At 38.4% G+C, this 26111-nt stretch overlaps 1 protein-coding gene across 1 annotated transcript in view; it reads left to right on the top strand.

The window, feature by feature from the left end:
* Positions 1-22195, top strand: part of LOC308193678 (uncharacterized protein) — a 54016-nt gene extending 31821 nt beyond the window's left edge. The window contains exons 10-17 of the mRNA XM_080588613.1: positions 5809-5888; positions 16081-16142; positions 18103-18420; positions 19574-19664; positions 20194-20339; positions 20498-20592; positions 21296-21384; positions 22056-22195. Of these exons, the coding sequence (XP_080444739.1) occupies positions 5809-5888; positions 16081-16142; positions 18103-18420; positions 19574-19664; positions 20194-20339; positions 20498-20592; positions 21296-21384; positions 22056-22183 (1009 nt within the window). The 3' untranslated portion in view covers positions 22184-22195. The remainder of the gene's footprint in view (positions 1-5808; positions 5889-16080; positions 16143-18102; positions 18421-19573; positions 19665-20193; positions 20340-20497; positions 20593-21295; positions 21385-22055) is intronic.
* Positions 22196-26111: the final 3916 nt, after the last annotated feature.

Raw genomic sequence — 26111 nt, 5'->3', positions numbered from 1 at the left:
GAGCTTTGGGAAGAATGAATATGTAAATTCATAATAAAAAGGGAAAGGAAGAATCATTGTAACTTTGGACTTAACAGCCTGTTTTGATACAAAGAAAAATCCTGGATCAAATTATTAGGGAAAAAAAATACATAAGGCCATAAATGCTTTCTTGAGAACAAAACACATGTAGGACGTCAAAGTTCCTGTCAGTCATCAAGAGAACCTGGCCCCACAGTGACTAAGCCCTTAAAAGGGAACCACGAGTGCACAAAGCAGAAGTGTGAAAAACAGGTTACCCTGCTGCTGTGGCATGCGTACTACCTGCACACAGGATAAGAGCCTGCTTGTTTTCAAGTGGAGCTAGGCAAAAGAGAGAAGACTAAAGCCAAATAATTATGTCTAGTGACTGGATATGGTAAAGTAAATATAACTAATAAGAATTGGGAAAGGATAGGGGTGGTTGGGGTTGTAATGCCACTCATATCTATCATATCAGCAATGCCATATAAGTCCAAAATTGCCTAGGGAATTGTATCAGAAATTTCATGTTTTCAATAGAATAGTGAAAGCCTAGGCTTGATGGAGAAAACATAATTAGGGAAGGACTATTTATTTGAGAGGAGTTTGATCAAAGAAAAGAGGGTGCAAAGGGAGCAGTAAGATGGTCCCAAACTCAGAAAAATGGAAAATAAGGAATAAAATCAAAAAACAGTTGTATTTGAATCTTCAGGCAGTACAAGGGTGGATACTTGCAGACATCAGTGATGCTAACTCATGGACCTGAGTCCACCAGGACACTGGACAAACTTTAGGACAACTCACTGTGTTTTGCATCAGGACAACATCTGGAAGTTCTGGTGTAGAGGGAACACCATTGCATCACAGTATTTATAGAATAGTAATTTAATAGTGGCTCCATGTGATTCATTAGATTTAAGAGCTATAATTAACACAGTTTCACAGCTGTGTATAATCACCTGCACAGCTACATATCTGTCAATTAATATTAGTAGCTTGTTCTTTGGTTAATTGAAGTATGGATTATTTTGATTACTTAAATTACTGATTTAGATTGCTTACTGCTTTGTGTATTACCTCAAGGCAATTTCAATAATCAATAAACAACTTAATCGGTTTGCATCAGGTACACCTGAAGTTTCCAGTGCAAGGAGGGTGTATCAGCTCTCATCTGATAGATGGATAATTGGTAAAATGAGTAAACTGAAAGGTATAGACAAGATGTACTTCAACTTTGATAAGACTTTTAATATTTTCCTATACGTAATCGCATATAAGCAAACAAAGGGACATTGTTTAATGGTTTAGGGACATGGTTTAGCGATAGATTTGGCAGTGCTAGGTTAACAGTTGGATTTGATGACCTTAGAGGTCTTTTCTGACTTAAATGATTCTATGATTCTACGATAATCCGGTTTAGAGTTTAGACTAAATGTCCATGATGAGAACACACACTTAGCTGAAACTCAGAATGTTTCAATTTGCATATCACTTAGTTGTGAAAAATTCATATCAGGTAGTGGCCCTGAGGGCTCCCGTGCTGTGTGAGGCAATCACTATTTTCATTGTTTACTTGAACAGTTGAACAAGGAGTTCAATTATAAAAAAATTTTGCTGGCACCAAGCTGGTTGAGGTTCCACATTATGTAGAGGATTGGACTGAAATTCAAAAAGAGCCTAATAAATTGGAAATGTTGTCTGGGATGATAAAAGACGAGGCAAAAGAATAACAAGGCATATAAATGCAAAATGGAAGATAACAAGCTAGAACACAACATGGCAGGAAATGACCTAAAGATTTAAAATCAGATCACAGGTTTACAAGGGGAAGAGCAACTTTGGTCATAGGCTTGCCAAGCTAGTGAAGGGGCCTTCAAATTAATCTTAAGGGGCGGGGGAGAGGTTGGAACCTCAATCCATCCCACTCCTCCCAGTTTGATGTCAATGTCAGCGATGCCCAGAGCCTGAAGAAGAGTCACAGGTGAGCAGAAGAGCACCTGAAAAGCTGCACAAAGGAATTACAGCCACTCCAGTAGCTTCATCAGGGGTCCAACTTAAATGTCTTTATGCTAATGCAGGAAGCATGGGCAATAAACAAGAGGAGTTAGAGATGTGCGCACACCTGCAGAGCTATGACATCATTGGCGTTACTGAGAGAAGGTGGGATGGCAGATCCTCCTGGAAACTACGCTAAGGCACATGGAAAACACAGAGGTGACTGGTGACAGCCAACATGGCTTCTTTAAGGGCAGATTGTGCCTGACAAATCTGGTGGCTATCTCCGATTGTGTTACAGCATTGGTGGACAGGGGAAGAGCAACTGACATCATCTACCTGGATTTGGGAAAGGCATTTGACACTCCCCCATGATATCCTTGTCTCTAAATTGTAGAGATATGGATTTCATGGAAGGACCCCTTGATGAATAAGGAATTGTCTGGATGTTTGCACTCAAAGTGTTGTGGTCAATGGCTCAATGTCCAAATGAAAATCAGCAACAAGTGGTGTTCCACAGGGGTCAGTATTGGGACCAGTGCTGTTTAACATCTTTGTCAGCAACACGGACAGTGGGATTGAGTGCAGTTTCAGCAAGTTTGCCAATGACACCAAGCTTTGTTGTGAGGTTGACACGCTGGAGGAAAGGGATACCATCCAGAGGGATCTGGATAGGCCTGAGAGGTGGGCCTGTGCAAACTTCAGAAGGTTCAATAAGGCCAAGTGCAAGGTCCTGCATCTAGGCTGGGTCAATCCCAAGCACAAATACAGGCTGGGCAGAGAATGGATTGAGAGCAGCCCTATGGAGAAAGACCTGGGAGTGTTGGTTGATGAAAAACTCAACATGACCCTACAGTGCATGTTTACAACAGCATTCTGGGCTCCATCAAAAGCAGCGTGACCAGCAGGTCAAGGGAGGTGGTTCTCCCTCTCTGTTCTGCTCTCCTGAGACCCTACCTGGAACACTGCATTTAACTCTGGTGCCCCAAGCAGCACTAGAAGGACATGAACCTAGTAGAGCAAGTCTAGAGGAAGGCCACAAGGATGATCAGAGGCTGGAGTACCTCTCCTGTGAAGACTGGCTGAGGGATTTGGGGTTGTTCAGCCTGGAGAAAACAAGGCTCCAGGGATACCTTACAGCAGTCTTCCAGTACCTAAAGGGGGCCTAAAGGAAAGCTGGGGAGGGACCCTTTGTCAGGGAGTGTAGGGATAGAACAAGGGATAATGGCTTTAAACTAAAAGAGGGTAGATTAAGATTAGATATATGGAAGAAATTCTTTACTCAGACAGTGGTGAGACCCTGGCACAGGCTGCCCAGATATGCTGTGGGTGCCCCATTCCTGGCAGCACCCAAGGCCAGGCTGGATGAGGCTTTGAGTAACCTGGTCTAGTGGGAGGTGTTGTGCCCATGGCAGGGGGATTGGAACTAGATGTTTTTTAAGGTCCCTTCCAGCCCAAACCATTCTATGATTCTATATTCTACAATGGATTAGAGATTAAAAGGAAAAAAAAAAAAGTCATGTTTTGTTCTGGGATGCATTAACCACCATCCTGTTAGTAAGACCTGTAACTTAATTGTTTTATTTTGTTCACCGTCAGTAAGTCCTAAATTGACATATTGATATTGCAAATAAATTCATAATATATTGCTCTGTAAATATTAGTACAGAGATGACTCAGTATGTAACAACTATACTGCAGTTTGTGGAAATTCCTACCATAGCTTTTTAGAACAGAGATTTGCAAGTTCAACCTTGTTGGGCTAAGTAATTTGCTTGATAGCTTAAAATACTGCACAAATGCAGTAAAGAAGAACGTAGGTTCTTTCCTGCATATATTTGAAGTTTGCAATTCTTTCGTACTAAAAGTTCACAACTGTAATAATTCTCCATCTTAAGCAATATTGCCCCTCAGGCAATGGGACCTTTAGTGAGGGTGCATTTGGCCACACATTACATCAACAGCTTTCAGAAGAAATATAACAGGAAGCAGCCTGAGCAACAAGGACAGAGGGATTATTTATTCTTCTTTTTGAGGAAGAAAAAGGAACTTTACCAAGATGAATACGTAGTCAGGAAAAAATAAATAAATAAATAAAAACTGCAATACTGCAATATAATAATAATCCAAGCCAGAGTTCTGGGTGGGCCATAGGCCCACCATTTAAAAAAAAAAAAAAACACAATCCAGAAATCAATATGTCTCCTTTATAATGTAAAAAAAGGTTTAAAATATAATAAGATAATAAGAATAATCACACCATCAGAGAATATCAGAATGGTTGTGGTTGGAAGGGCCTCCAAAGATCATCTGGTCCAATGCCGCTGCCAACCAGGGTCACCCTGAGCACATTGCGCAGGACGGCATCCAGGTGGCTTTTGAATACGTCCAGAGAAAAAGACTCCACAACCTCTCTGGGCAACCTGTTCCGGTGCTCTGTCACCCTCACAGTAAAGAAGTGCCCTCTCATATTAAGACGGAACATTCTGTGCTTCATTTTGTGCCTGTTGCTTCTCGTCCTGTTGCTGGGCACAACTGAGAAGAGTCTGGTTCCTTCCTCTTGACACCCTTCCCTCAGATATTCATACACATTGATGAGGTCTTCCCTCAGTCTTCTCTTTTCCAGACTAAATGGGCCCAGCTCTCTCAGCCTGTTCTCGTACGACAGGTGCTCCAGTCCCCTCATCATCTTAGTAGCCCTTCAATCAACAATAATCTATAGCAGAAATCTACAGCCACAGTCTTAAGATTTCATCAAAATGCTATAAATGACGATATTAGAATTTTAGCTGTGTTTAAAACAAGAAGTATGAAAAAGTCACCAGCCTGGGACTCCCATAGTTGTTAAGTACTTCCCCCAAACCAGTCCAATCTCTATTTTTTTCATCCAGTGCATTGTTTCCTCAAGATTATGAGGTGGTACCTTGACAAAGTACTTACAATAATAGCCAGAAGTTAGTTTTCAGATCTGGGTAATGACTGTTCCTTTCTACTACCAGATAAATGCTGACATCAGTCATATTCCTAAACCTCTCTCACCACAGATGAACTGAATGCTGCCCAGGGTTGCACTGTAATAAACTATTCTCAAAGAGAAATACAAATGTGAAGCATTATTGAAAAAGAGCACTAAGATCTGTAATTATGCAGTATCCTAACTTGTTAATTACAGTGCCAAACTGTTCTGTAAGAACTAAATAAACAAAGAAATATTTATTGAAGAGTCACTTTATGGAAGACAGTTTTAAAATTAAGGCTCAGACTTTGGAAATGAGTTTTTGTTGTTGTTGTTTTTTGTTTGTTTGCTTTTTTGTTTTGATTTGTTTTTCCTGGAAGGATCATTAAAATAATTGCTACTTTTGGGTGTTCTTTTTCTGCAGCTGAAACGGAGACCTAATTGTGGAATTTTGTTTGTGATAACTAAGTGTGACATTCTCCTTGCCATTTCTCAAACAAATTAGGGAAGAAATAATTCACACTGGATCACCCCAGTCATCAGGGCACAATGTGCTTAATTCAGTATATTTACAAGGAAATCAAAGACAAAGAGAAGTGCACAACATTGTTAGATTTCTATCTCCTTCACCAATGTGAATAAAATACTTCACCCACAGTGCAGGAAACTTGGATGGATCCCCGTCCTGTCTCAATGTGCTGAAGCACACATCCCTCTTGGAAGAGTGCCCTGATCACCAGGGATTTGAGGTAGCTTGTGCTCATGAACATTTTCTTTCTCTCCCCTGCAGCCTCTTTCTGTTGGAAGTGGCTAAGACGCCCAAACACAAATGTCTCACACCATATCAGATGACACAGTGTCTATAGTACATCTGTGTGGGTCTGGCAGATCACTTCTGAGAGATCCGCACCCTTCTGGAATAGGAGGAAAAGGCAAGGTAAGACCTACACTACACCCACAGACACTGTGGGCACCTGCATCTAAACGTATAGGGCCTGCAGTTTCTAAAGGAACACTGCAATACATCTGCCCTGCTTCCAAGGGAAGTATTTAATCTTACAGCTCCAGACTTGAGGTCAATAGGGGAGAACAGCTCCTCCAAAATAATGTATAGATCACTTTTGGAGAACTCTGTTAAGAATGGCTATGTCTTCTCTATTAACACAGAGGGAATTAAGATGGATTTCATGTTGCCTCCTTGGGTGTTTTAATCCCATTCTAGTAGAAAAAAGGAATAGTGTCTATTCAGCTCTGAAAAATTATTTTCAGGCAAAACATGCCTGATGTGACCCAAACTACCAGTAGTTTCAGGGTAACTAAAAGAGTTCTTTTCATCTAGGTCACAATTTTCCAAACAAGAATACAAAAGAAACACTCCTCTACCTCTAGCACTGAACATTCTGGGCCAAAATAAGTTTAAAAAAATATTCATAGATTTATAAACTGATCAAAAGAAGTGACATAAAAATAGACATTGTGGACCCAACCTAAGAAATTGGTTTGTAGTTGTCTCATCAGCCAAAATACACTTCTGACCTCTGCATGCAAGGTCATCCTGATCATTTTCTGTCATTGTTTTTATGCATTTTTTCACTGGACTGAAAAACTCAGATTCAAAGCAATGAAGACACATAACAAAGTAATAATTTCTCTTTAGATTAAACCATCCAGATAAGGCATTCCCTTTCCTCTGAAGAGGTTACTCTACAGTTTCTGAGTCATCTAGCTGAGGGATGATTTGTTACAGCTTGCAAAGGGGACAGATTAAAATGTGTTTCATTTCAAAACCACAATATATCCTTTCTCTGCAGGCTGCACTGTCTTCAAAATCAGTGAATATCAGCCTAGCTAACTTCACAACCCAAGCTGACATTAAAAAGTGGCATACTATCCATATCAGGGGAGGTTCAGGTTGGATGTTAGGTTCTCTATCGAAAAGACAGCACTGGCTCCCCAGGGCACTGGTCATGGCATCGAGCCTCCCAGAGTTCAAGAAGCATTTGGACAATGCTCATAGGGTCTGATTTTGAGGCAGTCCTGCATGGAGCTAGGAGTTCTACAACCTCTTCTTCATGTTTGGTGTCACAGGTAGGACACGAAAGATCTGCTACTTCCAACGTCAGAAATTATTTTTCAGCTACAAGTTGACTCGCAGCTGGCATGCTTTCCTTCACTGGGCCACAGTTTTTCTATTTGTCTGGCAAACACACTTAACTGCTTAGTTTGAGCTGGATGGATCAGAAATTAAACCCTAAGAGCTTCAACCTGCAACAAATTCCCCTAGGCTATTGCTGCACTGTTTGCAAAGTGCTGATCATAGACTTCTGCCCTTATGCTTTGGGTTTTATGAACTGTTAGCCCTGTGTTTCCTACCCTATCCATTTCCTCTCTGTACCCAGCTGCAGCCTCTGCAAACCCACATCCACAGCTGTTACAGCAAAACTGATATTTTCTACTGCTCTGCAGTTACACCAATGCAGTGAGGGACAGGATTCCCACCCCCAAAATCCTAAATGTAAAAAAGACACTAGCCAAAGGTATTAAGCTGTTAAGAGCTGAGGACAGTAAAAGAGTTAATACCTATTTCTTTTTGCACTTGCAAGTTGCAAATCCAGTAACATTTTGCAGTAATTTCTCACTGCCAGCAGTAGACATGAGGAAAAGAAAGAGTAACAGCTGTTTTAAGAGCTGATTGCTAAATTACTTGTCTAGCTGTTGGCTGTGTAGTCAATGGACACAAGACAAGCAAAATTTTGTTCTAGTCACCTGAGAAGCTCATTGTCATGCTCCCTCCACAAAGCATAACTGCATGTGGGTATGAATTCAACAGTTATGCTCAATGGTGTCCTGTTTCTTAGCTGACATTCCTTTCAGTATACTTGTATCTTACTTTTGCAGGGTTCTCTTTTTATGTCTCCTTTCTTTTCCCTCCTTCTCAGTACTTCCTATTCAATAAGTTTTGTGTGAAGGTTCCAACATGTCCTAACATGTACCAGGCAAACCAAATAGAAAGGAGTCACTGTTACAGTTTTTAAAACAATAAAATACTGCAGAAAGTCAAAACACAGAACAAGGATGACAACTTAAACCAGCCATGGTCAGTAAATGCACTTGAATTTGTAATGGTAGGTGAAACAAAGCCATCAGACACATAACTCTGAAGGCAGATTTTCTGAATGAGATGAATTTGTTATATAGACATAATTTATGAGACATCTGTCACACAAAGAAAACAGAAGGCTGGGAGTATTTATTTACTGTTTATATAACAATTTCTGGCTGCAAAAAATGAGGGACCATGTGGAACCATGTCAAAGGCCTTACAGAAATGCAGGTAGATGGCACTGGTAGGTCTTCCCTTGTCAACTGGTGCAGCCACTCCATCATAGAAGACTACCAGACTGGTCAGGCACGATTTGGCTGTCTCAGATCACCTCCTTATCCTACATGTGCCTTGACATTGCTTCCAGGAGGATCTGTTCCAGGGGGGATCAGGTACTACTGATCTCATCTGCCTTTCACCTAGAGATCCACTTGAATGTGGGTCAATGAAGACAACATGTGCATATCTTAGCATGAGATAAGACTTTCCCAAGACAGCCCTGATAGTCGTGTCTAAGCACTTAATTCAGTTGGAAGCCCAGAACTTGCTGAGGTGTCCCAGAGTATCCTGCCAGACCTCCAAGTACCCTTTGGAAGGGAGCAGATCTTCCCTATGCCCTGTGTAACATCTTTAGCAGTGCACTGTGCCTTGTACATCTTGTTTCATATGAAATGGTGCCAAGAGTTTACATATAGGCTTCTGCATTTAGACTTAGGTCTGCACAGACATAGATCTACAATGGGTGAACTATGTAGGCATCCACATACCCTTTTTAGTTAAATACAACTAACTTTCATGACTTCTTTCAAAAGAGTCTGTTCATCTGATTCATTTATTAAGAAGTGAATTTGCTTTTCCCCACCTTGATCATAGAAAAGCACTAACGTAAGCACATGTACTTAGATATCATTGATATTAGTGTGAATAACTGGGTACTTTCCAATATCAGAATCTTGCAAAAGTATATCGGTTTCAGCCAGGAAACTTTTTTTTTTTTTTTTTTAACAATTATTTTTCTACAGCTCATTACAGCACTCAAGAAATCAGAGTGTTCCAAGCTCTGCTTCCTGCGCTGTGTGTACATTTTCTATCAGATCATGCCTCTGCAAAAGGCAAAGGCATTACAGGATGCAGGAACCAGAACTGTATGACTCCCTTTACAGTGCTTTTTATCAGGACCTTTTTCATGCAATTAAATGCTCCCTCTTGCCTCTTTTCCATGATTCCTGCATGTCAGACCATGGAATGGATTAGTTTCAGCGAGGTGCATGGAAAGACCTCTTAACTGAGTTGCACTGTGACAGGGCATGTAATGCATCCTCTGGTTATGTAGGTTTTATATGTCCTTTATAAAGCAGGTTCCCATTTCAGAGTGTCATTTCTACGCTGTTATGAACATGATGAGAAGCTGCTGCACAAATAAGCTTGGCTGTGGCCAAATACAGGACTTTCATTAATTATTACAAGTCAAACTGTGATTAATCAACAATAGCATTTCCAAGTGATTCTTCATGCTGGTATACTGTGACTTTAGGTGAAGCATCTTTAATGCATCTTTTCACTGCTCCAAAAGTTTCTCATTTGTTTACTGTGGCCAGTCCAATGGAATAGTCAGTGTAGAATTCACTGACTTGTGAATCAGATTTTCCTGTTTTCTTCTACATTTTAACACACTTTTCAGTCTCAATAAGTTCAAGATATTTTTTACCAACTGGACACTGTTACAGGAAGACCAGACCTCTTGTTGTGTTGTCTACAATATGGTTTTGGTATACTTTTACTTCAAGCATAAGAAAAGGTTAAAATGCTTATATGTGGTATGAATGGCTGAAACATTTTTCAAGAATTCATGGCAAAGGGCCACACGTCGCCCGTCACTATTATTATATTTAAGAAACACCTTTTCCCAGCAAACTCACATAGCAAACAAAAAATGCATTCATGAAAACCTTCAACTGTTTGTATAGCCTGTTTTAGGCAAAGGTAGCTATAGCTGAAGTCATTAACTATGTAAGCTGGAGCTGAGCCCTCATGGGAAGCAGTCACACTGCAGGTCTGCAGGCCTGTTTCTGAGGGTGGACCTGAAAAATCACTGATAGTCAATGGTGCCTGAAATATCTCCTTTGTAAAGGGAAAGCAAATTTCAGTCTGCAGTTGTGCCAGAGTGGGCAGCATTCGAGTTGGGGCATCTACTTGGACTGAAAGATGGAGGAGAAAAGCCATGGTGAGTGGCTTTCTTCTCCAAAAGCTGAGGGCAGACATTACAGCATGTGTTACTGGGGGCAGGGTGGATTTACTCTACCTGTTCTCCACACTGGCTGAACACACAGCTCCTCCAGATCAAAGACAATGTAACAGAATAGTGCTGGAATCACAGTTTTCAACATGCAAGTTGTCAGTGCCCAGCATCTCAAAACTCTGGTAGTCCAACAGCTTTCAAAGATTCTTGTAGCTTCTGCATTTCTGTACCTTGCCTTTGCATTGGCTAGCTTTTGGAGGGGCATTTATGCCCATCTGAACATCTGTTATAATTATTATCCCATTGTTTATCTTCTTGTTAATAGTTCTACTCTACGTCTGGAGTGGAAGGTGATTTGGGTTGTATGAATTGATAATGTTCCTTTTTGCAAAGCAAAATTAGCAAAAATGATCAGTACTTCAAGGTGTTTTGTACAGCTAAGAAAAACATCTATGCAAAATGTGAACACAGAATGAATTTTAATCAAAGGCACTAAGTTGTCATTAATTTCAGTGGGATTGAGGAATTGAAGAAACTGGAATTTTGCCTGCATTGCCTGGGCTCACATCAGTCTCTTATAGTTCAAATTTACATAGGGGCTGGAAGAACTTCCACATTAAAATCTCTCAAGCTGAATTTGTTTATGTTTTGAACTAACTAACTTTCCATAGATGTGTCTAATAAAATAATAATAATAATAATAATAAATTAAAAAATACAGTTGCAGAATCTTTTGGAAGTAATCTTTTTTTTTTTTAATCTTTTTTTTTATTATTATTAAATTGCTCCACCCTTTCAGGTAGTCCACTTAAGAGAGAGGGAATTGATATGTTAAATTGCTCTTTGTACCATGGTTCCGGATGTCAGTTTTATTAATCTTTGTTTTCTTCCCAGTTATTTAACCCATAGACCATGATTTGTAGGGTATCTGACAGATATTCTTTACAAAATAAATGGATTTGACTATTTAAACAGGTGTGTCATGTTTTAAAGAAATAGTTGCAGTAGTATTATTTCATTTTAACAATACAAATAAAGCTCAGGTGACTGTAGCAAACTAATGAAAATTACTGAGTGCAATGGATGGGGTGATTCAGAAGGGAATGTGTGCTTCCAGTTAAAGTCTTCTAGTCAAGCTTGGATAAACACTTTCTACATGGTATTGGGGAAAAAATGGAACAATCTTCCAAGACATTGAGTATCTGGTGTTGCTAAACTCTGCCTTCTCTCACAGTCAATAGAGAGATGCAGTCTTAATAGCGATGGTAGGCAATTTATTGGGCTTTCTTGTGATGATAACTGTAGTCTATGAAGTTAGAACAAAAAACAAACAAACAAACAAAAAAAGTTTCCACAGAGAAAAAAGCCCCCTTGCCCTTATCTCAGAACATTGAAGGATATGGGAGACCTTATCAAAAGTGACTTCCCATAGTACTGCCCGCTATACAAATAAAGAACAAAAGCAGCTCTGTTACAAAGGAACGATAATCCAATATTAAAATGTTACCAATAGCAACAGCTGCAGAAATTCTGCAGAAAACAGGAAATATTGAAACAAAATTGAATTTGTAGTTTATAGACAGTAAACTCAACTGAGCATCAGCCAAGATGGTGCTCAGTGTAGAGGCATCACAGCAAAGGCAAGGATGAGGAAGGGAACCACATGTAAAGAATGAGGAGATGTTTTTAGACCTCTGAAAGCCAACAGGTAACACAGAAGGCAGGAAGACAAATTGTATTTAAACAGAACAGAGCCGAGCATTGAGAATCTGTCAAAGTTGAATTTGTGATACTACTTTAGGGACAGTGGAAGTAAAGGTGCCATGAGGTGAGTTATATGATGCTGTCCTGGAGAGAAAAAAATAAATAAAAATAAAAATAAATCAAACATAATTCAAATATTCAGACTGAAGGGGAAGGGATACACATCTGTAGTCAGTCTACAAGTAGGTTACTCTTGTGCAACACATGGGATGACAGTCTTTTATTGTGCATATAAATAATGCTCAGTGCCACAGCCTTTTGGCCTCAGTGACCTAATGCAATGCACATTTTATTTAGTAAATGAAAGTTCAGGAACAACTTGGAGGAAAATGTCACTGTGTTCCCCAGTTTGTAGGTCATTCTGTGCATGGCCACAAGATGACTGGCTGACTTATGTTTCTGTCTCAAAACATTTATACCACTCTTTTGCTAGAGACAGAAAAGACAATTGCCAAGCAGCTATCCCAAAACTTGAGCTTTCATTTCGTGAACACAACTTCAGCACTACAGCCTGCTGATCAGCCTATAAGCTTTTTTGGCAAAGTCATTTTGTGTTGCAAAAGAATAGTCTTTTTATCTTCCCTTTCCTTGCCCTGTAAACAAGAGGAAAAAAAAAATGTCCAGAGCAATGCAGTTGGATTGTTTCATTTTCAGTCACCTGTTTCTTAAGATAAGTTCTTTCTTTTAAAATGTGTAACCCCAAAGCTGATGTCATTTATCTGCAATAAATATTGACAAAGAAAGAGAAGAGAATGTATATATATATACAACCCCAGAGTGAGGAGAGCCTCTGACTTCTACCACTCTTCCCAAGAGAGAAGTCTAGCTAGACAAAGGTAACGTATGGAGAATTTAATTTATTAGAAATTTTATCCATAGAGTCACTTGGTCAGCATTAATTGGGCATTGTGTTGTGCAGGCTAATGTAGTTAATATGTAAGTTTTACTAAACCTGGTAATTAAAAGAAAATGTATGCTTGTATTTACCACAGAGGCAGAATTTAAAAACAATTTACATTTTCTGCTTAGAAAACCATCTACCTGTCTGGGTGAGAAACACTTTACATGAAGTCTAATTTGTGATTCTTTATACCAAAAAGCAACACTTGGTCTTGTTTGCTTCATTCTTCAAATGTGAACATATATTAATCCATTTTGTATTTGATTATAGTCAATCACAAGAAATGTTTTTCTAATAAAACTTGAATTATTGTTACGTTAAATTTATTTATCTGGAATGTGGGTATATATCAGTACAGCTAGACTCATAATTTTGCTATCTATAGCTGTCAAGTACTTGTCCAAGCTTGCAGGTATATACCGTTTTAAAATATCTTTTATATCTTCTCATATACAATAAGATGATTGTTTCTTCTTAATGCAGAATGAAAATTCATTTGTTACAAAATGAAATTTATAGATGCAAACTCAAAGACAGTTTAAAAAAAATATATATCAAAGTAACTGAAGTGACAAATATCCTTACTGTTGTAAACTTTCAGACCTGCTATACCCTGAAAGTTTTATCAGCTGGCAGGAAAAAGTCTCTGCTGAGGAGTGAAGCACCGGGATTAAACAGACATGCACACACCCACAAAAAAAAAAAAAAATGTGTCTGCACTCTATTTTTCAAATAGAATTTTTTTCTAGCTTTGTAACTAGTAGATTTTTAATATTGTTTTAACATCTGATGAAAGTTGCATGAAATGTCCGAGTTTTCACGCAGAGCTACATAAAACTATGTTGCCGGTATTTGTCTCTTCAAAAGCATAGAAGTGATTTAGTTGATCGAGTAGTATAGTATTGACATGGAAGTATCTGGGAACAGTCATCTTCTGATTTTGAAACTAATGCCAAATAAATTTACTCTAAGAGATGGATTTGATTGTGTGGTCTGACAGTTGAAGATGTGTGGTAGTATTTTAATCAAGTTTACTGCTGAAGCTAGAAATGTTTTATGTTTCCGGTTGCAGCACTTTCCTTTGTAGTCACAGAAAGATCTTGTTTCTGTATGTTGAAGTTCTGCATAGCCAAGCATCCAAAGAAAAAATTCTTCTGATACACTGATTCATGCCTTATGCTTGTTCATGAACGCTTTGTTGTGAATATTAGCACAAGATATAATATAATATTAGCAAGATCTTTTGGCTAGGCATAGCCACATGGTACGTTTATGTTCTCTGGTTGAGTGAGCTCCAGTCATAAAGGAAAGTGTTTCCTACGTTGTAAATTACTGTGGAATGCTCATAGAATGTGAACAGAAAAGGGACCTCAAGCATAAGGAAAACTTCATGTAGGCCATTACCATATCCTCTGCCCAGTGCTGAATTTAGCTTAGAGATTTAGCTCCAAACGAGAATTAGAAATGGACCTACTTGTGCCCTGGCAGAGACCACAGTGCACCTCATTGAAGATGAAAGTAATGGAGTTGATGCTCTATTTGTAAATGGAAGAAAAGAAAACACATTTTCTGGACCCCTATCATTATTTATTTATTTATTATTATTAATATTATTACTATAATAAACATCAATTTCTGACACCACACATATAGAACTGACTCACACACAGAGGAGCAAGAAATCCTCTGACTTCAGTAACATAAACCCAACATAAATGAAAGGGAAATCATATCATAAATCTAGAGACAATTTCAGATATTAAACAGTTAACAGGATATTAATATTAATAAACAGCTAACAGGATATTAATAACAGTATTACTGCCATCTCTTCAAAATCATCATTCTAGGGATAAAAAATATTTGTACCACTGATTAAAAGAAGAATGAAATGGAAGTTGTTTTTACAGGACTCTGGAAACTTGCTGTTAATTCTTTGTGATGTTAATCAATCTTTTAGTTCTTGCCAGAAGGAAAAGCTCTTAACTCATTCTTCTCACCTAAAATCAACATGTTTCTTTAATCACTTAGCAGAGATGAATCGGTGAATCTACAATATTTTCATAGTAGATTTACAGTTTTAACAGTTATTATACCAATAGTATCCCTGTCAAGCAGGATTTGCTAGATCTCTACCGCTGACCTGTACTGCTCACACTGGATTTTCCTCAGAAGCCAGATCTGAGGTTTATTATGTTCAACTAATTTTATTATACATATTTTCCCTACTTCCTTCATTCTGTTTTAAGATAAACTGTTGAGTTCAAAGTCTGTCTCACCAAGGATTTTGCCAAATCTTCATTCTTTAACAACTGAAAAGATGCAATTTCATGTATGTCTTCAGTAGAAAAAAGTTATGTAATATTTGATTTGCTTCTTCTGACATGTAGAAAAAAATATTCCATGAATATGAGTGGGTTTTAGACTGTGTGCATACTGTGGTATTTGCTTCTGTAAAGTATCTTATCAGCCAGAGACCAATAGCAATAGTATTGGCTGAAGGTTTTGTTTATGTGCCAGATGCTGCTTGAGGGTGATCAGCACCATCTGATTGAGAGATTGTGATGCTGATTTGATTGGGAAACAGGGAGAAGGAAAGAAATGGAGACAACTGTTGATGTGTGGAAACAGTACCCCACTCCAGAATAAAAGTTCCCAATACAGATGATGCTTGCTTGAGCAGCACATTGGTGTGGCCCCAGTGAATATATTTTATTTTATTTATTTTTATTTATTTATTTATTTATTTTATCCAAGGAGGCAAAGATTTAAAAAATGCTACAAATTCAGGACATTTTGAATAAAGAAATCAAGAGGAGGTTGATCCATCTGTTATAGGAAACATGCAACTTTATACTACTTGTGGTCTCTGCCTCAGTACAAGGTGGAGCCTTCTCTCCGTATAAGATAGTGGTGACCATTCACCATCATATAGTCATTTGTGCATTCTCAGCACATGCAATGGTATTATGTAATGACAAAAAAAAAATCTCCTCTGTGGTGGATTTGATTTTGAAACTGTTTTGCATCTTGCTTACATATCACAGTACACCACAAATTTTATGCAACAGAGATTAATGTTTTTTTGTTTGTTTCTTCTTTGCATGTTTTTTCCTTCATAGAAATGGGCCCAATAACTGCAGTCCTTTGCCTGGTTGCTTTGATACACCAAGCTGATGGACAGGTAGGACCATTCGTGTATGCAAAAAAGTTATATCTGAGGACGTTGTATAGATATCTGCATTAGCGGGTTGAGTGATCTCGAGCTCTGCAGTTCAGGGTTGAAATTATTATTTGCACATCCTTTCCAGAACAAAGATGAACTCCTGTTTTTCTAAGATTTATGTATTAAAATTCTGCCTATCAAAAATATTCTCCTCTTTACAAAAATAATTTTTAAAATACATTTTCCTAAAATAATATGAACTGATGCTGCTCTAAAATAATTTACCTAAGTATCAGAAATCTAGTCTTCACTTCTCTTCAGAGAGGATTAATCTTGTAAGATGTAGATATCTACTATGTACACATTTGGATGTGAGCTATTTATAAAGATATGCTTAATAAGGAATGAAAAGAAATAGGTTCTTTAGGAATGCTAATCATCTCTTTCTTTAGGAAATAATTCTTTACTCTGAGGACGGTCAAAGACTGGAACAGGTTTCCTAGAGAGGCAGTCAATGTCCTATGACTGTCAGTGCTCAAGAGGAGTTTGGACAATGCCTTCATTAACATACTTTAACTTTTGGTTGGCCATGAAGTATCCAGATAGTTGGATTAGATTATCTTTGTAGGTCCCTTCCATCTGAAATATCCTATCCATCTTTAACAAAGCTCAGGTGATCTATGCCCTAAATTGCTTTTTTAACTGACTATACCAAGGGCTTAAAATAACTGGCTGAGATGTAGTTTCTACTACTGTAAATGCCATAAATTGAACAAGATGTACAAAACCTCTTGAGGGAGGTTTAGTTGCCCAAACAGAAATGTCTTAGTGCAGTTTGAGATTGCCTGGGGTGCCTGAGACATTCATGAGAGGCTCTACAGGCTGTACAAAGAGCTTTAACCTTCTGGAAAAAACAGTTAGGGCTCTCTGGGCATTTAAAATGGCATTAGGTGCCATTTTAGGTCACTGACTACAGCTTTTAAAACCTAGAATTGAGCTCTGAAGTCAAAGCAGTGAGAAGTGGGATTCATTCATATTATTGGGACATCTTAAAATTTAGTCTCTCTCATGTTGTGGTTTTCTCATTGACCATAAGGGCAAACTGAGATGACTTTTAGAAATTTACATCTATGGTATAGATGCCTAAAATTAAGTAAGATGAATTGGTTCCTAGCATGGAAATCATCACACTAATGGTGAAATTCATCTCACCAATCTAAACGTCAAAATATTAATCATCTAGATCTCTCCCAAGCTCTCACTATAAACAAAGGAAGGAGAAAGAGGTACTTCTAGAGAATAGCTTTTCCAGTCCTAAAAACGAGTTTGGGTTTTGTTTGATGAGCTATGTCTGCCCTCTCCAGTAATGAATAAGAGTAAGGTATCTAGCTTAGACTGAGAGGATTCATTTTCAGATATTAAGTGGGAAGAATCCCTTCCCAAGGAACATTCCAGTCTGAAAACTCTAATGTGGGCATTGCAACCGTTGTTCTTTGCCAGGATTCAAAACCTGTCATCACTGGATAAGAGGCAATTTAAATTGTTCATTGCCTTCTTGATCTTATGTATTTCAGAAGATGGTCTGCAAAGGGCTTTAAATTCTGATCCAGCTTCACGTATTTCCATAGCTTGCAAGTGATGAGATCTAGGGATTTTTTAGTGCTCACAGAAGGTCAAAGCCAGTACTGACGTTTGGTTCCAGAGCTAAGCTTTCTCCATGTTTGATGTGGAGACAGCTGAAGGTAGAAATATTAATTACAAATTTCATTTAGGGTCACATCTCCATATTAAAAAGATGGTTCAAATGAAAGGAGGGAGAAAAAAAGATTAAAAAAAAAAAAATCACCAGTTACAAGAATAGAAGAACCAATAAAGGAAAATTGAGAATTTCCATGCAGCTTTACTTTGACAAGAAGTTCACAGTCTTTCTTGCTTATTAAACCTCAGATAACTGGAACAATCATTTACTGTTTTCCAGGTGTTTCAGAGTAAACAAGTGGACACACCCCTCTTTCAACCTTTTCCCATTAAAAACCCAATACAGAAGCCAATAAAGAAACCGATATACAAACCGATACACAAACCAATAAAGAAACCGGTACAGATACCACTACAGAAACCCCAGCTACCTCAGCGACCAGCCCAACAGAAATACAATGGTTTTCAGATGCAAAGCAAACAACAGATGTTTCAGCAACAAAATAATATTCAGCTGAAAAACAAGCAAGTCATCCTTAAAGAACACAATGAAATAAGAAGATCTGTAGTTCCAACAGCCAGGAACATGCTGAAGATGGTAAGCTACGCATATCCACTAGCCTGTTTTCCAGATTATTAGTAGAAGATTGTAGCCTTCTAAAAACCCCACACTCAGTGAGTAGATAGGGCAGGAAAGGTAAGAAATCAGAATTTTATCCCTTTGTTTCTGCTGGCTTCATGCTTTAAGTCTGCACACTTCAGTGCTGTAAGCGCTTGTAAAATCATTGCAAAGATCTCAGAACATGCCCCAAGCACTGCTCTTAACCTCTCTCATAACCAACATGTCTTAGTTTCTGCAGTTAGCAAAACTCAGTTAAGCAACATGGCACGTCTCCCTTATCCAGGGACATCTGTCTAGAGGAAATATGAACACAGGTTTACTGCAACCATATCCATTTATTGTTGTTAAACCTGTATTAATATAGCCTGCAAAGTGAATCACAAATTCTTGCCTTATGTTTTCTCATTGCAATAGGCAGAAACTGCAATCTTTTTCAGGGAAAACTTTTACCTTAGAAGAAAAGAAACACATGCCCCGAATGAAGGAAAGTGGGCAAAGCAAGGGTGGAGCTGGGATACCAGCAGCATTTTTCTGAATTAAACATAACTGGGAAGGCAAAAAAAGGCCTAGACCTGCATAGCTATCTGGCCTCAGATGAACTTGCTTTGCTCATCACTGTTACCATACCCATCACTCTTGATATTTTTTGTTATACCTATCCAACGGGCAGATGAGCTGCTCAGTGGTTTAAGGTTAAGTCTGCACGGTAAGTCTTGCAAACATTCCCCTGGTTCAAAGACCAGCTGGTGTCTATCACTACATCTCGGCTCCACCTAGGCTGAAGCTCAAATTTGTACCATTTAGAGCACTGTACCATACAAAGTTAATTCAGACACAAAGGTAAAAGAAGGCAATAGTATGTTTTAACATTTCTATTAATCGGGATTTTCTGGAGATCAGGACTGTGTGATACTCTGCAAAATTGCTTGATCTGCAGCCCTTAAGGGCTGAAGAAACATGGTGCCCATGCCCCATGCCAGGTAGTGTAAAGTGGCACAGCTCCTTTGCTTTCTTTTGAGGAACCCAAAGCATTCAGCACTCAATGCGCAAATAATTCCCCATGTTTTTCTTCTCCTTCATGGACTGCACAAATTTGCCTGTGACTTGTTTCTTCCTTTGTGTCTTTCAGGTTTGGAATGAGAGAGCTGCTAAAAATGCTCAGAAATGGGCAAAGAAGTGTGAAATGGAAATCAGTCCAACAGATCAGAGAGTTATTGATGGTACATAAACAACATGGATCCTAAGCTTATGGGTTAATGTTGATTTGCAGATGACCCTTGTTCATGTGAACTAGAAATACGAATACATTTTAAGCTGTCGTAGAATATCTTTGGAGGATTATTAAACGCAAAAACATCATCTTTGTCAGAGAAATTCCCTGAAAGACAAACTGTTGGAGCTTGAGAGAGGGAAGCTGTGTACTTGCCCTGTTCTTGTACCTTTTTTTAAGTAACCTCTTTTAGCTCCTAGCTCCTGCTGGAGACAAGATAGCACAATAGAAGACTGTGGGTATGACTAAGTATAGACATTTTTGTGTAGCATATTGTAGTTAAAAGCTCACCAAAATCAAAATAGTATTCTCTGCTGCTTTCATAAGATCGAGTGTACTGTCCTCTTTAAAATCACAGGGGAAATAGGTTGGCATTGCAGACCTTTTGTTTAGGATGTAACTACACTCCCCCCGTCATACCTTCCACCCTACAACTTGCTTCCTTCCTATGTAATAAAATACACCTACTTCTACTTCAGGCATCACCTGTGGTGAGAATATATTGCTCTCCTCTCAACCAAAAACATGGGCTGAAACAATCCAAGTCTGGAACAGTCAGGGCTCCAATTTCAAGTATGGTTTTGGAGCAACTACAAAGAATGCCAATGTCAAGAGCTACGCTCAGGTATGGATAATTGAAGCAAATAGCAATGATACACTAGAATTATATGAGTACAATCAAGGTTGCTGAGATGTATTTATTATCAGAAAAAAAAAAAATCTCATTGATAGAATTCAATAAAATATGTCTCTGAAATAATATGTTTATCTTTGATTCTACAGCTAGTGTGGTATAACAGCTACCAGGTTGGATGTGCAGTTGCCTACTGTCCTAGGAACCAGTACAACTACTTTTATGTTTGCCATTACTGTCCTCCGTAAGTATTGACTTTTAATTTTCTTAAGATGTGATAATTCTGGATATGTTTTCAAAAACTCCAGTAGTCCATTGGTGATTTGTAGGATCAAATGCCTATAGTTTCTTTTAGCTACTTGTAATTTTGAAAACACGCATGTGAATTGTGTTTTTAACATCAGGTTAAATATTAATATTTATTTCATTTCACACTGAAACAGAAATTTGGGAAATTTTAGCATTTGAATAAAGAAAGGTCTGTCTGTGTAAGGATAGGGCATCATGCACAAGTCATGCTATAACTTTGACCATAGAGAAGACAGACAAAAAGTGAAAGCCAACAGCAAATGAATATTCACAGCGGTAAAGAGCATATCTTTGACTCCTTCATGTCAGAAGGTGGCTGCTGAGGTAATTTTCTTATGAGCCACGATGCACTTGAAAGCCATTAGAAAAGCACAGCCAGGAAGCACATAAGACTTTTTAAACTGATAATGTTATATAAAGGCAAATAGTCAATTAGTTTTCTTTCCCCAAATGCCTATTTGATTTAAAATCACAGTTCTTATATTCTATGCATAGCTCAAACTGAAACATGACTATCTATGAAAATAATTTTACCCAAAACCTGTGGATGTCTTTCATTGGGATAAAGAAAGTCAATTGTCAGTAGCTCAGAGCTACACTTTGATCTCATTTTGTGTTGTGTTTCTTTCAAATTTCAGAGGAAATAACATAATGCAAGTGGCTGCACCTTACAAAAGTGGACCAAGATGTGCAGATTGTCCCGACCACTGCGACAAAGGGCTTTGCAGTAAGTGTTTGCCTCCTTACAACAAACATTGCACTACCTCAAATAATAACATTCCCTTTTCCTTCTTGATACTTACCTTTTGCCAATCTGCAGGTAGAATGTCATAGAATTGCTCCTTGGTTTTCCTTCTAGACATGATAGTGATTAAATAGCCCACCACAACTGGCACGATTTTGAGCCGGGGGGGGGGGGGAGGGGGGGCACCAGATATGATCCATAAAATCCCTTCCAGCCTCATCCATCCTATGCCAGTGGGTGCGTTGTGTTGCTGCCAAGCAGTGAGTGATCACATCGCCAGTCTTCTGCTGCCCTCTTCTGGAAAGCTCAAGACAACTTGATGTGCATGTGCATCTTAAGTGCATGGACAGATTGTCAAGGTTCATATATGTCCATGTATACATAAAGATCTCCACATGACCCTGGGTATCGTAGACTTCCATGCGGAGCAACTCCAAGTATACAAATAGACAGGAACTGTAAGATACCACCTTTCTGTCTGTTTTCCCTTTTACACAATATTCAAGCAGTTTGAACAGCAGAGCAAAGGTATAAAGGCTAAGTAGGCAAGAAAATTAATGAGAAGATGCATGCTGGAAAATGCAGAAGTATCAGACCAGCACTGTTTTTTTCAGTCAATATTTCATGTTCTTTTTCTATCTGTTCTATTTTAGCCAATCCTTGCAGGCATCGAGATGCATTTCCAAACTGCAGAAATATGAAAACCTTGTTTGGCTGCCGCCATTCGGTGGTGAGAGAGAAGTGTGCTGCTACCTGTAAATGCAACACTCAAATCATCTAATATGCTGGTGGATGTCACTGTAGCTGCTTTGGGACTTACTTATTAGGAAAAAGTAGAACTGACCACGAAGCGCGTTCATGCTCAGTGTATCAGCTCAGATTGACCTGTATGTAAACTTTTTTTTTTTTTTTATGAAATCGCACAATTATGTCAGTCCCAAATTAGTCTAGAAGCTCAGATAACCTCTGATGTTATTTTAGGCTTTATAGAAATCATGATTAAGCTACTCATGTGTTACTTTTTGGTTTTCCTTGTGGTGGATCTTCCACTGATTCATTTCCTTTTAACAGGAAATACACTTTTAAAACATGGAAATATGTTAAATTCCACTTAACTTTCTTCTGTTACCTTTTCTTCAATTATAAATGGAATACATTCCTGCTAAATAAATATATGTTCACAAACAGAGCTTTTCATTGAAGTTGTTTATAATTTTTCCATTTGGAAAATACCTTATGAGTATTTCAAGGATCTGCAAAACTTTATGCAAATGAGGAAAAGAAAAGAAGAGCCAAAAGCATTATTTTGCACAGCCAAAATAAGAGGAACTCCTTGAATCTGCCAACTCTTGCCATGTGGCCTTAACACAAATCTGATACATCTGTATATCCAAGTGATAAATTATATATATTTTTTCTAATATAGCACCAACAGTCAAGAAATGAGAAGCTTTTTAAAACCGTTTATACAAAGAAAGAGGTGGCCTTTCCATACTCTTTATGAGTAAGTCCCTCTCTTGCTTGGAATTTATACATATATATATATATGTATTATATATATATGTATATATATATATGTATGTATAAATACAGCCTCAAAAAAAAAGAAAAGGGAAAAATAAAGTCCATGTCTCCTAAAATACTTATTAATAGGGGGATATTTTCTCCCAAACTTCCAGAAAATGCTTAGACCAGATTACACCAGCAATACGAATGTGAAACAGACTGTGATTTTATCTTCATATGCAATACATAAACCCACACACATTTTTTTTCTGACTTTAATAAAAAGCTAGATATATAGAAAACAGAAGCTCTTTATGCTTCCAGTTTATAAACTTTGACAGACATCAAAAAACGTGCAAACAGCCAAAAAAGCATCTTCTCAATGAACATAGGAGATCCTTTCCACTAATCTTCCTCCTGATGGTCCTCCCAAGCCTCTGCAGAGCAAACACCACATCCCAGTGCCACGCAGGGTGCGCTGCGGTGCCCCATCACACCTCCAGCTGCTCCTTAAGATGACACTGTTGTCCCACAGGTCCTGAGTCACATATGCCAGCCCTGAGCAGGACTGATCCCTCTTAACTACCTTCCCTTGCTGTTTTAGACCAGCAAAATTTTATTCCATAGGACTGCAATTCTAGTTCAAAGCACAAGAGGGGGAACCATACCCAGATATTCAACTGTATCAGTTTTCCATTCTGTTACCTGTATGAAGGGCTTGTCCTTTTACTAGAAATTGAAGTTACAACTCTTCCCTGAGTGTTTTTAACACTTTCCTGCACATTACTTATTACCTAACGCTGAACAAATAAATAATCACTACATATAGAAATACTTTGGAAGCAATTTCTTCCTCTTCATTGCTTTATCCTATTTCTGTCAGCCAAATTACTATCATATTAAAGCCATTTATACGATCAAATTAAGGCAATATTTTAATTTATAGGATACCTCTGACTAATTCTGACAGCCCTGATTTTCTCCCTGTCTGAAGTTCTACTCCAACCATATGCCACTATTCAGGGTTCCTGCAGCCACAAAGATGTTTGTACAAAGTGTATTTGAAACTGAAGCTTGGTGAAAATTTACTGAGACCTATGGTTTTCTCAGAAAATATTAATCTACAAAAACCCATCTCTCTTAGAGGCAGGCACATAGTTTTGGCAAAAGTCTTAGGAGTTTTCTGGACTATTTTCCGACATGTAATTCCTCCTTACAAACAAGGTGATAGGAATTGAAAATCCTTCCATCTGCACGCTTTCTTTTTCCTCCCTCTCTATCCCAATGAACACTTAAGGATGAATGATTAATTATCAGAGAATTATGAGACAGCTTCCTCCCCAAAGAGACAACTGTTGTGCCCTGGATATTCAGCTCTGGCATCTGAGCAAGGCAGCAGTAGGAGCTGGAAGAGGTCACCTGCATCAGAAGTGTCACCCTGAAGCATCATGCATCCTTCTGGGCTACTGATGGGTACCCAGACATTGTCCTTCTTACTTTCATAGGTAATTTTAAAAGATTCTGGTCCCCTATTGATGTGGAATAGGAGGAATAACAGGTGAGATGAAATGCTACCAGGATGATCCTTTTTCTCAAGACTGCAAGGAGAACTTGGCTCCCTGGCTTAGACTTAGCTGTTCATGTCCCTGGAAAAGCTGAGATGTTTCTGAATATGAGTTTCCCATAGACAGGTGAAGTAAGAGATATTTGACATTCACTTATAGATTCAGCACATCAAATAACGCATTTCTCCATTTTCTAACTCTATTTTCACAAACTTATTTTTATAGTGATACTCTGAGTGTTGTTTCCTTTCTGGTACTAGCATAGATTTTTTGATATTTGCTGAAGTTATATTGTGAGAATTCTAATGATTTTTAGACGTAATTCAGTTTTTGTAATTCAAAAAATAATAACACCAAAAGTTTCTTACAATTTCTGTTCCAGCTCCAGACATACTCTCAAGAAGCACATATGCTGAGAGGTGATAAGAACAACTGCTATGGTACAAGCCTTATCTGTGGAGAATGATGTAAGAGCACCTAAGCAGCTAACTTACATGACATGGACTTTAGGCACAGTTTTAAACAAATGTTACAAAGTGACATTTAACAGTCTTATGGCTTTTGAAGAAAGAACACTTATGATATTTAAAATATGTCAACCGCAGTCGTCATGCTATCTATTTTAGTTGTCTGAGAATCAGCCTTGGGGCTAAGCAAAATATAAGGTCTTTCACTTCCAGTGTCTTAAAGTTTTGCTGAGAGCCTAAATCTTCCCTGTTTTTCTCCATCAGTCTGATAGAGACAATAGCTCTTTCCATAAATTTTGGCTTAATATACCATACATATAATAACACCAGGTTTAAGAAACTATAGCTAAATCTTTCCACCAAATAGAAAACAAGGATTGGAAACTCCACAAGGTGATTCATGCCAAGATGCCAGAAATTGTCTAAAATCACTGAGAAAAGATAGATCCCACCAAAGACTACATCTTTTCACTCACCAGAGAGCATAGATGACAAATTTGCACTGGATGCTTACCTTTTAGATAGACACTCATAGGTGAAACATGCACCATGCCAATTGTGCAACCATCTATGTGCCCCACACCATTATTATTCCTTCAGTCCCATCAAAAAGATTGGGTTCTGGTGTTGCAAGTTGGTCATTTGATGGGAATAAATATTTAGATGATAATCTGTACATGAACACAAGGAATCTCGGGGACTGCAGGTAGAGATAGAGTTCAGAATTGAAAGATGAGAACTTGCTCAAAAAAATTGTGCAGAGACAAGATATTTACCTGACCACCACAGTGGACCACCACAGCTCAGCTGTAACATCTCATATTCACACCTGGTCATATATGGATGTGTTTCCCTCAGGCATACCTTTTTCCATAATGTCTGTATACTCTAGGCAGATCTACAGTATCTACACTTACTATTTCCTCTGAAATCCTTATCTTAAGGTCCAAGGAAGCCCAGATCCCAACCTTGGCCTAAGCCCTCACCTCAAGTTTGTCCTGCAGCAGGCTATGCAAACTCACTCACTGCTGTCTGCAAATGCATGCTTGACAAGCCACCAGAAATTCATCTTGTCAGAAGACTCAATTGGTGCCCAAGACACAAAACCGTAGCAAGATCCTTGAGTGAGACCATGCAGCAAAAAGCCAGCAGAGCCAGGACAGGACGAGGC

Source organism: Anser brachyrhynchus (assembly GCF_964034855.1).
Source record: "Anser brachyrhynchus genome assembly, chromosome: 3".
In the NCBI taxonomy this organism is placed as follows: domain Eukaryota; kingdom Metazoa; phylum Chordata; class Aves; order Anseriformes; family Anatidae; genus Anser; species Anser brachyrhynchus.
Note: the sequence above shows the minus strand (reverse complement) of the source record. Positions and strands in the feature narration are given on the sequence as shown.